This window comes from Hakea prostrata, chromosome 2 (genome assembly GCF_041222555.1).
Source record: "Hakea prostrata isolate BN-2017 chromosome 2, UWA_Hpros_2, whole genome shotgun sequence".
NCBI lineage: Eukaryota > Viridiplantae > Streptophyta > Magnoliopsida > Proteales > Proteaceae > Hakea > Hakea prostrata.
In genome coordinates, this window is record NC_142601.1 from 22,404,683 (window position 1) to 22,421,290 (window position 16,608).

Sequence of the window (16,608 nt, forward strand, 5' to 3'; positions counted from 1 at the left end):
AATTTTGATAAGATTGATTATCATCATAATTTGAATGATGTGTGAATCATGGGATAAGTCCATTGTCCATCCACCCATGGTCCACCCAACAACCCACATGGTCCACCCAAACTAATAAAGTTTAGTGGAAGGAGGGTATTAAAGTAAAATCAAAGAAACACAGGGAGGAGAGCCACCTTGCATGAATACAAGAAAACAGCTGGACTGTTTGGACTTATTCAGAAATAATTTAAGAATGTGACCTCTCTCTCTAAATTTGTAGTCCGTACCTAATCACTAATTGGAGGAAGAATACATAATTTATTTGAGCTCCTTGTGCAATTCTAATTATTAAATGTGCTCCTTTCAAAATACTCTAATATGTAATGTATCCACGCCTTTCTTGGCGGTGACTCGTGAGGTGGTGTGGGGCACTTGAGACTTGGTCACCTTGGAAAGTATTGTCTCAATTCCTTTCTAGTCCTTTGGACCCCAAAGTCCAACGCATAGATTAGGACATAAGACTTGTATTAATCATTAATTGGAAATAACTTATATATATTTTATAAAAGTTACAACCAAACTATCAAGATAAGAAGAATAAATTATATAGTTAGCCAAATTAATGAAAACCACTAGCCCCTTTATAATGTATATTTCTTTGCTTCAACCAATGGGTTCAATGATTTGTCCTCTCTGGAAGTTTTTCATATTAATTCAATCTTAAAATTTCTGACATCAATTGACGAATAACATTTTGGAACTAAGGTTCGTTTGAGTCGGCTTACGTACACATCAACTAAATATTCAAATTAAAAAATATTTGAACTCTTGACCTCGTATTATGAGGTGTCTATTGATGAACCTTAATCATATGGTTAATATCAGCCTTCTTTTATAGAGATAGTAAATCTAAGGAGATATTGAATTCGAAGTTTTATTTCTCTACACTTTTCTTCCCGTCTTTCTATCCCCTCGGCCTATAGTCCCAAAATCTTTTTAACTAGTTTACTGATGACAAAGGAAGAAAATAAATAAAATAAATAAAGAATTGGATGTTGTAAGACTTCCTCCAAAAAGAGTGTAGTAAAAGTGCTGTGATGAAAATATGCTTGGGACTCCTTGGTTTGCTCCTGATCTGGGTGTGGTTCCTGAGACTAAAACAATAGTGAGAGTGGGCTGCCTCTGGGGATGGGAAGCCACCTCAAATGATTAAGTTAGTTCAGGTAAGAAAACCAAAGACTCCCCTTGAAGAATAAATGCTCAAGAGAATGAAGAAGAGAATGTTCTTCAGGAGTTAATGCAGAAGAATAATTGTTGGAGTATCTCACCACTGCCTTTGTTACTCGTGCATAATGAGATTATATATGTAGCTGGTCCATACCTTTGGTGGATAAGGACGCCTAACAACCCTTCGATCCTCTAATGTTTGAATGGAGGGTGGAGATGGCTTCTAGGAAAGGCTTGCGCAACAAGTTAAGCCGTGTGATCTTTACGTCAGTGGAAAATCTTATTGATAAGTCAAGTGGTTAGTCTCAAATTGATACTGACATGACACTAGCCCGCAGTTGAGGGAGCAAAAAAGTACAGATGCAAGGCTCAAGGCAAGCTTGGGACAAATGAAAAGCTTCATTGCCAGCAATGAGCCTTTAATGACTCTCAGTGCATTCAATGCAGAATTAAATGCTGTGATTGACGTTTGGATAATGGACACGCCGGATTTCTTATCCCCTTGCCGAAAAGTCGCATCGGGACAACTGTGTGTCACCACATGGTCTTTGCTATACAACTTCTCTGATGAAATTTCTTCCTAGAAGTACTTAGTCTGAGAAGTTGAATCAGCTTGGGCCAAATTTGAACCCTCCTCTTAGTCCAAATGATCTGATTCAACTCATTGATTTGATCCATAAGACTATAACAAAAAAGAATATTGATATAATATATTTGCTCCGGTCTTACATACATGGCTAAGGTGGACGATTTCCAAAATTTTAATATACATGAAGACCTTGATTAAGGAGTGAAAATGAAGTGAAAGGTCTACCCAAAAAAAAAAAATGAAATGAAAGGGTTATAGAAAAACAAAATAAACAAATATTACTATGTTAGAAATTTTTTACTCATTAAACTTTAGAATCCTTTTGTCTAATGTAAGTTGTATTAATTCTACATCATTTATTTACTTAAAAAAAAGAAAACCATGCCAAAATATGAAACCAAGTAAAAATCAACAATAATCGTTACTTCTAAGTATTGTTTCTTTTTCAAATCAATTATTCACCTAAGCAAATTTCACCGTCTAAATGCTCCACCCACATGAAAAGGAAATTGACAAGTTTACACAAAATCCTTTAAGGAAAAGAGAGAAGATATGAATTGTAATTTTTTTTTCTCTTCATGTGGGTAGAGAATTTCGACTCCAAATTCTGGTGTTAAGTCTCAAACCATGAGGCTAACACAATAATGAGTGTAGATCTATCTCCATGTCCCTAAAGGTGAATACACACTTCAAATGCAACCTTAGAGTAATTTTGTTATTTTCACAAATACGGCCCTCCTCTCTGTGTAAATGATAAAAGTAAGACAGGTAGATAGATCTATTGCAAGTGTAGATTCGCCCATTTACACATGCAGATATTCCAAACTCGTGTGCTACTGTCTCACTTAAGAGCCAATTTAGGTGAGCTTAGGGTTTAAGCCATTGTTAAAGTTCTTCAGAAGCTAGAGTTAAATTGAAGATAACAAAAAAAAATAGCCAATAGCAAGCCAAGGTCATAATTGGTTATTTCCATCAATAGAAGCATACATAGCCACACGACTCCCAAACACTACATTTTTCTTTTTAATTTATTGATTTGATTTGTATAAGAACCGTACAGGAATAGCTACAAAGTACAATCTCCCTATATAAACAGGTACCCTCTCTTCCTTCTCCACTCTCGTCTCTCCCTCTCTAATCTTCCCTTCCCATTTCTCCTTTCCCTCTCTCTCTCTCTCTCTCTCACCTGCAAAACCCATAAAAATTGAGAAGAGATAAGAAGCAGCAGCAGAAGCAGAGGAAGAGATTTTGATCAATTTGGAATATATAGATGGGGAACAGTTTGAGGTGTTGCTTGGCGTGTGTTCTTCCTTGCGGAGCTCTGGATGTGATTCGGATCGTTCATTTAAATGGGCATGTAGAAGAGATCACTCGTCCAATCTCTGCTGGTGAGGTTCTCAAAGAGAATCCAAACCATATTCTTAGCAAACCATCTTCTCAGGGAGGTGTTGTTCGTAGAATTCTCATTCTCTCCCCTGAATCTGATCTCAAGAGAGGTAATATCTACTTCTTGATTCCTTCTTCTTCTCTCCCTGCTGACAAGAAGAAGAAGAACAAAACCCATCTCTCCAATCAGTCCATTTCTTCGAAAAAACCCGCAAAACAGATCAAACCTATCACCACTGCCATCACACCCACAACCTCAAATTCAGGTTGTGGCCCAAAAGATTGTGATCGATACCTCACTGATATCCTCTCAGAGAAGAAATCCTCCCGGAGAGATCATCGCCGTGGTGGGCGAGTATCAATTTGGAGACCACACCTCCAGAGCATCTCAGAAGACTCATAACATCTCAGAGCTAAATACAGAATTACAACTCCAACAACCAACATCCCAAAAGTCCAAACAGCAACAACAAAAGAGAGGGAGAAAGGAAGAGCAAATACTTCATGATTCAAAATTTGCAGAGTTGTGGAGCACATTTTGTTCTGTTCTTATTTCTCTATCATCATTGGTTTGTGGATAAACAAAGATTGTACTTTTTTCTTCTTCTTTCCTTCCCTCCCCTGTTTCTTGTATAATTTTACACAGGATGTAAGAGGGGAGCAGATCAGAAATTGAATTCTGGATCATCTTGAGATTGTATTTTACAGAAACCAACTTGTAACTTGTTGGGTATCAATTACTTAATCCTCTTTCAAATTAAACTTCCTTGTTTTAATCCAATAATTTCCAATCCCAATGTGGACTAGGGAGCAGTTCAAGAATCTAATGAGAAAATTAATGGGCATCTTATCATCTCAAGACAAATTAATTTCCTTAGATTACTCATTGCATGTGTTTAATAATTCTTTCATGAAATGATTGGTTTCATGCCATTAATTAATCATAATTTAGTATTATAAGTGTGGGTTCAACGACTCTACCATCTGCTACAGTAACCTAACTCAGCCAGCCAGCTAGCCTAATTTAAACCTTATGCGGCACTAAAATTCCATCATTATGAAAGCTCAAGCTTCTTCATTATTCTCATAATATAATAATCAAGTCTTAAAAGATATTTTTTGGGTTGAGTCATTAATTATTATACACGGTCGTGCATGATGTAGAATCAACAATTCAGCAGTTAGATTGGGATATGGGTAGATACTATGCCAATCTAATGGTTGAAGTGTTTAATTATGACTTTATTTATGATACAAAGATTTGATGTGGTTCACATAAATACTTATGTCCATGAAGCGCACCGAAGATGTTTTATTACATAATGAAAAAATTTGTAATGAAAATCTTTTATAATCACCTAAAAAGATATTGAAACTCGGCCAAAACCAAAGTAAAAAATCCTCAAACCTCGCCGACACGGCATTCTTGACTCAGCTGAATTTAAGCTAAGGATCTCATCTCATCTATATGTTCAAGTTGATTATAGAGGAGATCTTGAAATGCTGTGTAGATTTTGAATTTTCTATAGACAGCATATAGGTTAGGTAATTTTATTGCTTTGAGAGTTTTAAAGCTCAACTATTTCAGGCTTTGGTCTTCTTTCCTCCAGAGATTTTTGTAGATAAAAATTTTTGTTTTGTACAGGAATTTTTTTTCATCTAATGAAATTCCGTTAAAAAAATTCACTATAGTTTTAAACTTCCATGTTGAACCCATTAAACCATATCTAGTGAAGTTGACTTTGCATAAGATTTCCCAGGGTTATATTTTAACAGAGTGGAGAGAAAATGCCTACGAAGGGCTGAAATTCACTATATAGACAGATAGATATAATGATTTTGACTTAGAACAGTTCATGATCCATATAGGGTGGACTAATTAACTTCAACTATTAATCAAATTGCAACTTAACAACCATTAAATGACTTCTTCTTGCAGTTAATACTGTGTAGCAGTTGCTTTGAATTGAAGTTGAACTTTCATAGAATAAGTACTACTTATAGTACACCCAAATCCCCCAAAGGGTTGAGTCAAAATTAAATATGAGAGAGACAGAGGGGCAAACCCAGAACCCCAGAGAAGGAGAAGTGGGGCAAACCCAGAAACCCAATTGCAACATATTTTATGATCTTCAAGTTATGAGAAAGACATGCCTGAAAGCTGGCAAATTGATTAACTTATGTTGAAGAACTCGTCTTCACATGGATTTTCTGTGCAAACTCCACTCCCCAAGTCCCAACAACAAGTTCACACCTTCCTTCCCCAGGGGGCCTTGCTAGCTCTTAAGATAAATTTTAACTTAAAAAATATTAAAGAAAATATTTGCATATAAGTAGTTCATGTGCTTGAGGATGTTAAAAATGGGAGAAATCAAAACCAGTTATAGCATAGCAGATGATGATGGGCTGGCATGTTTCATTGCAAGATGTAGATCTCATCATGGACTTCTATCTAGTTTTAAGCATAGAGCCTTGTGCATATGTCTACAGTTATAAGGACAAAAAAAATTGCTGCTACCAAGTCCCAATTCCATCACTACGTTCTGGAGACAGACCTACCTTTGTTCCTTCTACACTATCCTTACTATGCCATCCGTTCCCCCTTTTCTTTCTCGGTTCTTGAGTTGCATTGGTATCCCATCCACTAGGATGGAGGCGATAGGTTCAACAGGTATTTCTATCTTGAGGTTATACAGACCTACATCAAAAAAGGGCACATGGGAGAGACAAGTTTATAAGTTCTTCCAATTAAGTTCTTCTATCCTCGAGCGTAGATGATAATTCTATCATGACCTCTTATTATCATGCATTCAAGAGAAGGGCCCACCTTGTTAGTATTCAGAGGTTGGCTCCTCTCTTGTATGTATAGTGAAAGAAACGTTAGGGTAGGGCTATTCGAGAGAAAAGGGAACAGCCACCTAGAATAGGGTGTAGGATCCATAAAATGATGTTTCTCTTTTGCGGGTAAAAGATTATGTTGACTCCAACGTAAGGGTAAGTAGATCTTAAATGTCAAGTTATGCTTGGAAAAGATGTCACATGTATCCGGATTGGTGAGCTTTGACCAATTTCTTGTTTTAGTGTTTCTTAATTTTAAAGTCAAGATCAACTTTACAAATTAACAATGACACACAAACTATGTTTGATACGCTAGAAATACACAATCATATATCTTAGACCTAGGGGGAAAAAATAATTTAAGTGATGGTAGAATTATGTATCAAAGGCCTAAAAATCAAGGGTTTGAAGCATCATCATTGAGTCTCGTATCGATCAAATGATTTTGAAAGACGTATCATCTTGTGTCAAGTATTGTTTCTGTTAATGAAATGTAATCGGTGAACCCCAACAATTCACAATTTCTTTATTTATAGTAAATCAAACATAAAAAATACATTAAATTACCTATATGAGCATACAAAAGAAACTATGTAACCTCCTTAACATTCCCACCCCCTTGGGTACAAACTCAAGGGTCTAGAATAGGTAAAAGAGTTTTGGACATAAGAGACGAAACCAAGATGAAGACAAAGGTTTGGTAAGAATATCTAGTAAGGCGGAGATCCCTTCTAGCAACTTTATCCCGAAAGAAATAAAAATCTATCTTGACGTATGAGCATGAAAAATAGGAGTGACTTAAAGATAGACCGCTCTAATATTATCACACCACAACACTAAAGCACTACTATGACCAACTTGAAGCACCCCAAGTAAAGATTGTATCCAGGTAAGCTATTTAGTCTGGTGTTCTCAATTCCTCCCTTGGTTAAAGAGTTCTGGACTCGTAGACTTTGTTGATGGTATTGTACCATGTCCTCCAGAGAGTGTCATTTCTCTTTCTACTTATACTCCAATTCCAAATCTAGAATATGTTACTTGGTAGTAGAAGGATCAAACAGTCTTCAGTTGGCTTTTGAGCTCATTGACTAAGGATGTTCATGCTCATGTGGTTGGTTTAGACACCTCTTGTAGCAAAGTGTGGAGTTCTTTAGCTTCTTCTTTTGCCTCTCCTTCTCAAGCTAAAATTCTGCAACTTTATACGTCTTTACATTCTCTTAGAAGAGGTTCTGATTCTATGTCTATCTTTCTTCTTCGAGTCAAAGGGTATGTCTGCCTTTCTTCTTTGAGTCAAAGGGATTGTTAATGAATTAGCCATGGCCTCTTGTCCAGTTTCTGAGGATTTGGTGTTGTTCATTCTTGGAGGGCTTGGGGATGAATACTCTTTGTTAAGGAAATGCCATCTCAGCATTGCCACATCAATGCCACTTCAAACTTCATTGGTTTTGATTGTGACAAACACAAGGTATTAATGTATGTTTTGAGTTGTGTATGCCAAAATGCAATGAGACAAGCCTAACTCAAAAGGATATGTTCAAGCCCAAGTGAAGAATGGATATGGAAACTAAGTTAAGTTGAGATAGGAGTCCATAGAAGACTCAAAAGCAAGAACGAATATCAAATCAAGCTCAAGATGAAGATTTGGTACACTAAGGCTGTAGGACATACCTTGTGCACATTCATACTCGTAGTTGCATTTAAATAATGAAATCATCTGCATCAGAATGACCTAGGACATGTTGGGAGCGTATGCGTGGACTTACAGTTGGCTAGGAGGACAAAAAACCCTTCAAATCCATATGTTGGTCTAGACAATGCACTGCCTGAATGGAACGATGCACTGTTTGATAATGGTGCACCAGTAGAAACCCAACGGAACACCCTAAGAACTAAGGTGCATCACAAAAGCTAAAATAGAGCAATTCGTCCAGATGAATGGGGCACCGTCTCCTTGACCAGCGCACTGTCTGAACCCAATAGTGCACCGTCTGAGCAAGTCCAATGACTATTTTCCTGATGCTATATTCCCTACCGATGCACCGTCTGTTTGGAATAGCACACCGTTTGAGATAGAATATGACTATTAAAATCTATTTGTTGGGGGTTGGATTAAGACACTTGAAGACCATCTATATAAGCCTAACTCACCCCATTTGAGAGCTTGTACCTTGCACATTAATCACACACACTATACTCACTCTCAAGCTCTCAAATTCTTGGAGACCAACTTGTATTTTTGCCTCTAATTAACCCATACCCATCTCTTGAGGTACATTCTAAGGAAGATAAGCAAGCTCATGGAAGCAAGGCTGTGGTGATAGAAAGCTTTGGGGGAATTTCTTTGTGGTGCATACATTTAACTTGAGCAATCTCTCTCATTGCATTAGTCACACACAAGGGATAAAGTGTCACACCATTTGTTAGGTAATATCTTACCAAATATTGTCTTTGTGCTTTCAATTCTAGTCTAGGTAAATTAGAATTGGTGTTTGGGTGCTCTTGCCCATGAACAACGATTATTAGGGTGCTTTTGCTCGCAATCAAAGTTTGCTAGGGTGCTCTTCTCTTTGAACAAGATTGTAAGGGTTCTCTTGCCCCATAACACAAATTATAAAGGTTTGATTATCTATCTACCTTATTAAAAGAGAACCACTAGTGAGAATCTCTCTTGAGGGTAAAAAGAAGTAATCGTAGACTTGGAAAGTCGAACCATTATAAAATCCTTGTGTTATGGTTTGTGGTGTTTTGTAAATTTGCTTAAGTTTGATTTCATTATATTTAAATTTACCTATTTAATCTTGTATGCGCGATTAATTAAAAAATTAGACTAATCCACTACTTGCAACTTTTTCACCCCACTCTAGGTTGCATTAGCACTCTCCTTATTTTACTTCTGTGACTACTCGTTTAGAATTTGTTTCTTTGACCGAATTACATGGTCTTGTTCTTAATGACGAAGTTCAACTGTCTATTGCGTTACTTAATATAACTAATGTCAATGCTCAAGTTGCACAAGGGGCCTTGATGTTGTGTTCATGATAGAAGTGTTCGTTCTACTGGTGTTCATGGAAGAAATGCTAGTATTTACAGAAATCCTATGTTGTTCGTGGTAGTTTTAGGGGCTATAATAGACAGTCTGGTCGTGGTGGTGCTCGTTCTTCTTCTCCTCGTAACACTAAAAATCACAGGAAACCTTGTCAAATCTGTAACAGGTCTAGGCACTCTGCTATACTTTGTTATTTGCAATCTAGCACTCCTCCTGTTGCTCATTTTGCCAACTCTCAAGCTCTTGGTTTGGTTGCTGCTGCAATGCCAAATGCTGTTGGTGGTTCTTCAATTCTCTATCAGGCATGGTATCCTAATACTGAAGCCTTACATCATGTGACTACTGATCTTGGTGCTTCACAAGCTATAGTTCCTTAGCATGCTGGTGTGCACATTGATAGCAGGTCAAGTTTGTTTATATCTCATATTGGTTCCAGCAAATTTACTGGTTCTGATCGTTTATTTCAACTTCAGAATATTCTTCATGTTGATGGTGTGAAACATAATTTGTTATCTATTAGTCAAGTTGCTTGTGATGATTCTATTTTCTTTGAATTTCATGTGAAGTGTTTCTATGTTTAAGAATCGATGCTCAGGGAGTATTTTGCTAACCAGACCCCTTTAAGGATGGACTCTTATCATTTACGTGTTCCTGAGGTTGTTCTTGTCGTTCCTGCTATGTCTTCTAAGGATTTTGTTTTGGCTTATTCTGCTATTAGGATTACACCAGACCTATGGCATAAACAGCTTGGTCAGGCTTCATATTCGATTGTAAATCGGATTGCAAACAATTTTAGATTATATATGGACTCTTCTAAGCTGACTGTTAATGTTTTTGATGCATGTCAGTTAGGCAAAGCTCATGAACTGCCATTTCCTACTTCTAAAACTGTTGTTGATACTCCACTTCATTTGATATTATCACTTGATGGGATTGGTACTATGGAGTGTTACATTTTAGCCCATAATGGTATGGTTGAGAGAAACATAGGCATATAGTGGATATGGACCTCACTCTGTTATATGGGTCCATATGTTTTAATAAATTCAATGCATACTCTTTAGAAAAAAGAGGGAGAGAAGTATTATTATATGTATCATACCGTTTGTATCCAATATGGATATGTATCAAACTAATATCATATTGTATTTTGGAATATTTTAAACCTAACCTAAAATACAAGAAACATCATGTGAATCAATCTACTATTAAATTGTATGAAGTTAAAATTGTAAAAGACATGCATGGCAGTTAGTTCAACCTTTTTTGTTTTTTAAATTCACACAAATACTAATTTATCAATGACTTGTATAAAGAAGAGAATATGAATGATCACCTGCCTTGATTAGCTAATATGATGTAAAGGCCATACTACCTAAATGCATGAGAGAGAGAGATGAGAACTGGTCAAATGAACACTAAGTGGCAAAGTTGGTAAACATCCAGGGAAAATAGGGTTAATGATACCATGCATTTGGTACTAGACACAATTCTCTTTCCAGTAAGGAGACTTGAAAACGCTACCATAAGGTATTAGACAACTTAGGTATTATACACAGAAAATTCAAAGAGCAATTTAAACTGATCGAGCATGTAAAATGACTCATGAATTACCCGTTTAAGATGAAAATCACTAGTGATGCAAGTTGTACATACCTTAATTTGAGGAACTTCCACAAACATATTGAATATGATTATCTAGGGCCAAATAGGAATGGTCAAATGATGGTTTTGCCTCGTCTAGCCCAATTCGCCTGATCAGGGTCAATCCAGATGAGCCTGGGTTGAGTATATAGGGCAATTCAGGTTGGTCTTTAGGCTGAGATCCGCGATGACATAGATCTTCTCCACCCACTCACACGGTTGACTAAATTTTTCTCTCACAATCCACCTATGTTAAAGCATCTAGATCCTCTCCATTCGGGTGCACAATGCATCCAGCTTTCCCCTCTCACTATCCAAGCCTTTCACGGTCCATCTAATTTTCTTTCTTACAGCCCACCTGTGTCAAGGCGTCTAGACTCTAAGATCATTAATTTCCACCCAAGTGGTCTGCGTCAGATGAACTATGAGAGGGAAAAGCTAGGTGCACCGTGCACCCAAGTAGAGAAAATCTAAATCCAATGACCACCTTGTGAGAGAGAAAAATTGGGTTGAGAGGATCTGGAGTCGATCTTCAGACCCTGGGATAGGGTTAGGTAGGCTTGGGCAGGCTTGGGCTAAGCTAAACTAAAGTACTATAGCTAGGATTGACCTGGGGTTTTAAAACCCATTCGAGTACTCAGTCGTCTTTCAAAGATTATCAAAGGTTCTATACATCAAGCATTCCACTTCATCTGTTCATTACCAGAAAGTATACAAGATCTGTTTGTATATCCTAGAAGAAGTTTTTACTGTTCTCTCTTTACATCTTCTGATAAATTATTTCTCCTGCTGCCATTGCTGCCACAGCTAACATTAGTTCTGCTGCTGCATGAAACATCTAGAACCAAACATGCTGCTTCGCTGTTCTCTGATTGTCCCGAATCAAAACTATGTTGTTGCACTACCAACATAGAGACAGTGCTTTTATAAATATTTTCAGTTAGCATGTCAGCAATGCGTCCGAGCTCTGGGTACCTCATTCTGTCGTGAATTCCTCTGAAGAAGTTTGAAAAGCTGTGATGTCTTCTCCCTGTTAATATCAGATCATAAGAGTCATCGATTGATTTAATCACATTGCATGTGTCTAACCCATCTTCAATAGGTTCTTCCATGTAAGAAATGCGGCTAGCGCTGACACCCACATGAGCAATTCTGATCCGAAACTCATTGATTAGATCATTATCCAACTTTCTTTCGATAGGATGAGTAACAGATTGCGTCATGCCAAGTTCATGACCTGCTTCAACAAGTCTAAGCACTGTGAGTTTGACATTGGGATGAGAAGACATACGAATGGCATAAGCCAATGCTTCACGATCATCAGGCCCACCAAGGAAGATCACTCCCACACGATAAAAGGTCCAGTTTTCATGGATCGATCTTGGTCTTCCAAAAGTTCCAAGATCAACAAGAATGGCAACTGAGCATGGAGATTTGGAGAGAATCCTTTTGTTAACGTTTCTAAGACCAGCAGATTCCACCATTACTCCTTCACTAGACCAGAATTTGTGAAAAGGAAGTATGACAAGGGAAGTATACTTATCAAGAGAGACAGTGCAGATGTCATGGTTCATGGTAGAATGGGGAGCTATGCAGGTGTAGAATTGAACAAACACAATTCCTTGGTTGTTGTTTTCGAAGATCTTGAAGGCATTGATGATTCTTTGAGTTGGGTTTGGTCGATCGTTGGCTTGAGTGAACCCTTTGATGTTGTTTCGAGTGTTTTCATGGGCTACAAGAAGTGGTGATGCTCGACCAACCAGCTCGAACAGGTGGAGGACATATACACCCAAAGGGCTCTCTCTAGTAGGGTTTGAGGCTTCAAGAAGGTTGAGGACGGTTGGCACATTTTCTTCATTGTTGATGCAGACAAGAATTCGAAGCTCTGAATGATTGTGCATGATAGTCCTTCTCCTGGAACATTCAAACCTCCTTGATGGATCATAGAGATACTTCACTGCAGATGAGACTACGCCAGTGATGATTGGTGCCATCATGCACAAAATGCTGAAAGATGAACTGGTTATGTACTGCAACATTTTCAGATAAAACCATTAGATTCAAAACAACATTATTCAAGATTAATTTATTTAAGACCCGTTTGATAACCACCAAGTGTATATACTTTCAGAAACGTCAGAAACAATTTTCGTTGTTTCTGTAAGTAGAAACACATTTTTAGGTGGATGATAAAACTTGTTTCTGGAAACAAAGAATACTATAAAGTTCCTATGTTTACAGTGTTAAATTTCAGAATCACACTTTTCTAAACTCTCACTTAAACCTACCCAACTTTTCTTACGAGAAATAGATACAATAGCAAGTAGTTGTTGTATCAAAACTGTTTCTTCTTAAAGCAGAAGTTTTCATAAACTAAAAATCATCTGAAATAAAACAATTTTGTTGCATAACCCAATTGGAAAGTGCAGTACCCCAAGTTGCAGTGAGCGAGTATAAGACAATAAATCGACAAGGCCAACAGAGCATAAGATGAGTGCAAGCGAGACAGACTCCATGAAAGGCATCTGGAAGTAGAGGCAAGGCAGCAAAGTCCCTACGAACTTGCCCAAAGTAGCAATCAGTGTCAAAGTCGCAATAATCCACCAAGTGAAGCCAGTCAGGCCTGATACATTAACCTCTCCACCATTGATAATAAAATAGAGCGGCAGCAATACATATGACACAAAGCAATCAATCCTGTCCACCACTGTAGATCCCAAAGGAGGCCCATCTGGTATGATTAACCCTAGAGCCATTGGGAGGAAGAAGGGATGCTGACCAACCAATTGACCCAAGAAGCAACTTAAGAGGAACACCAGGAGGACACCAATGACAAAGCTTTCCTTGATGGGTTTGCCTTCTGGGGTCTGGTTAATCATCCATACCAACAGTGGTTTTATAGCATAGATCATAATGAAGCATGTAGCCACCATGGAAGCAACAATGCCAAAGCAAGGAATCAAACCCAACCCAGATTTGAGTGATTGTTTGATTGTGAAAGCCATTGTTAGAGTGAACCAACTGAGCATACCACTTATCATAGAAGCTGAAGCAGCTACACGCCCAATCTCAGAATTGAGGAGCTTCAGGTCATGGAGGATACAAGAGATGACATGAAAGGAAGTCATAGAGGTTAAAATTGCAACAAATGGGAGTTCACCATCAATGATATCTCCATGAGATTCCAAATGGGATCGTTGCTGGGTGTAGCGATAGAGGATGAAACCACTTGGGATGCTTACTAGCATTGGAAGAAGGAAGGTTAAGATACCAATCGCCCATTCCTTGTTCCCAGATCTCTTCATAACATCCACATCCATTCTTATACCAACCAGAAACAAGAACATCATGCACGAAAACAAAGACACTGTCTCCATTAAATTCATGCTCTTTCTTGGAAATATGACATCCATATATTCCTTGCTCTGCCCAAGAACCGAGGGCCCTGCAATTATACCACCCTGCAATTATACCCACCAAACTTGAAATACTTGAAATAAAGCAAGCAAGCAACAGAAATTAAATGATTTTTTTTTTTTTTTTGGGGGGGGGGGGGGTAAAGGAAGTCAATTATGTTTATGTATGGGTCCAATGTAATCATCTAGGTTGGCAAGACGCATTGTTCAGATTTGATAGGATTGACAAATTCGTTCCTGTTCTAGCCATCCCAGTGTTAACCTAACCGGTGATATCAAAGTCATGTCATCAAATGAAAATTTATTAATGGTTGATTAATAGCTCACCAGAATCTGACCAACAATATCTGCTTGGCCCAAAGGTCTAAGAAGGAATTGGCACGCACTTGTGAGGAAGGAACCGAGAGCAAGCTGAGCTAGGAAGACAGGAGCAACAAATCTGAAAGGGTTGTCGCCATTGAAGATTCCTTTACAGAGAAGCCTTTTTTGTCTGATGCATAGCATCCCAAAATCATCTTCTGGTCCTAATTTAATAGCTGCATTGATCCGCAGCAACTTCGAATTCACATGACTACCTGCAGCCATTCTCCCTTTGGATTGATCTTGAGGAGCAATAGAATGAAATGTACCCTATATGCCGCATGCAGATTAAGTGCTTATATCATTGAGGAAGGAAGAAGAGCAGTAGAGAGAGAGAAAGAGAGATAATTCATTAGAATTTTTTTATTTTTTTTTCACTTTTTGTTTTTCGATGCCAGAGAGGTTAGGATTTGCATCTGGTTGTTGCCTTTCCGAAAACAGAACCATCTGGTTATCTGATATGTAAATAAGGATAGCTACATGTCAGTACGTCCGTTCCCTGCAAATGTTACAGCTTTTGTTTGATAAACAAACCTGATGGTTAATGGATGAGAGGAATGATCGGAAGGTCAACTAATTATCAGTGATCAATTAAACCAGTTTTTTTTTTTTTTAAACTATTATTATTATTATTATTATTAATTTCTTGAATATTATCTATCCATGGAAAGTCATTAAAATTTTATTAAGTAATAATGACTAATATAAATACACTAAGTGGACAATCAGCGTTACTGAGGGAATATTCGTATCAAATTGGATAGATCCCTTATCAATGTTAATTGGCGGATTATGTTTGAGGATGCTGTATGCATTGTGCGGCTTGCCTTTTATTTTGATCATAATCCCATTGTGATCGATACTACAAAGGGAAGGACCTCAGGCCCCCTCTAGGTTTGAAGTTGTACGGAGCACTCATGCCGACTGCAAGAGAATTATCTCTAATTCATGGGCACACCACATTGTCTGAGAGGAAGGAATTCCCATCACCTGGAAGGAGGAAAACTTTAGGAAAGCTTTGAAAAAAATGGAAAATAGGCCGAATAACAGCTTTGATCAAGAAGAGGAATCTGAATTATTAAAAGGCTAGATGAGGAATTGCTCAGGGAAGAAATGCTTTGGCATCCAAAAGTCTAGGCTTGATTGGATCCGATGTGGAGACAAGAACTCCAAATTTTTTCATGCATCTACTCTCCAAAGGAGACACTTCAATAGGATCATCAAGTTGAAGAAGGCTGATGGAAGATGGACCAACTCAGACTCAGAGTGGAAGCTCTCCTTCTCTCTCATTTTGGGGAAGCTCTTACATTCTAAGGAATCGATAATGTGGCCTACAACAAATTTTTGCCCTTAGTGGAACCAGTGGTGTTTGATGATATTAATGAAGCTTTATGCAAGTGTCCAGATGAAGAAGAAATTTTGAGCGCCCTCAACTCTATGGGCCCTCTCAAATCTCTAGGTACCAATGGTTTCCCCTCCTTTCATCAAAAATATTGGGACATAACTAAGGAGGAAGTTTGCAAGTTGGTGCAGAATTTCTTCATCTCCGGCTCTCTGCCTCCAAAAATCAATAGAACCTTCATTTGCCTAATCCCAAAGAATCAAGGTCCGGAACTTCTTGAGCAATCATGCCCATAATCCTTTGTGGAGTGGTGATAAAGATCATCTCAAAGATATGTCCTAATAGATTGAAGGAGTCTCTTTTAGGTATCATCTCCCCAAACCAATCTACTTTTGTCCCGAAAGATTTATCTCCAGATAACATTTTTGTTGCTTATGAGCTCTTTCATCACATTAGGCACAAAAAGAAAGGTAAAAAGAGTTTAATGGCACTTAAACTTGATATGAAGAAGGCCTATGATAGACTTGAGTGGCCTTTTATCTATGTTATCCTATGTAGGTTGGGGTTTTGTAGCAAATGGGTGAATTTGGTTATGGAATGCATTTCTACTGTTTCTTATTCTTTGCCTGTTAATGGGGTGGTAATTAAGGGTTCTATTATCCCATCTAAGGGCATTCGGCAAGGGGACCCATTGTCACCATTTTTATTCATATTATGCTCTCAAGTGTTAGCTTCTTCTATTAATGTGGCCAAAGAAAGTAGGCTGGTCTAGGGGTCA

The 16,608-nt window shown here is 37.9% G+C and overlaps 1 protein-coding gene and 1 pseudogene across 1 annotated transcript; one reads left to right on the forward strand and one right to left on the reverse strand.

The window, feature by feature from the left end:
• Positions 1-2,903: 2,903 nt before the first annotated feature.
• LOC149024063 (uncharacterized) lies at positions 2,904-4,177 on the forward strand. The gene has a single exon (XM_089142879.1). The coding sequence runs from the start codon at positions 3,069-3,071 to the stop codon at positions 3,585-3,587; it is 519 nt and encodes a 172-aa protein (XP_088999005.1). The 5' UTR covers positions 2,904-3,068; the 3' UTR covers positions 3,588-4,177.
• Positions 4,178-11,458: 7,281 nt separating this feature from the next.
• Positions 11,459-14,713, reverse strand: LOC149024064 (cation/H(+) antiporter 15 pseudogene; annotated as a pseudogene).
• Between the last annotated feature and the right edge of the window lie 1,895 nt (positions 14,714-16,608).

What these genes read in the sequence shown, in the direction of transcription:
- LOC149024063 (XM_089142879.1), top strand. Translation starts at nt 3,069, where the DNA reads ATGGGGAACAGTTTGAGGTGTTGCTTGGCGTGTGTTCTTCCTTGCGGA.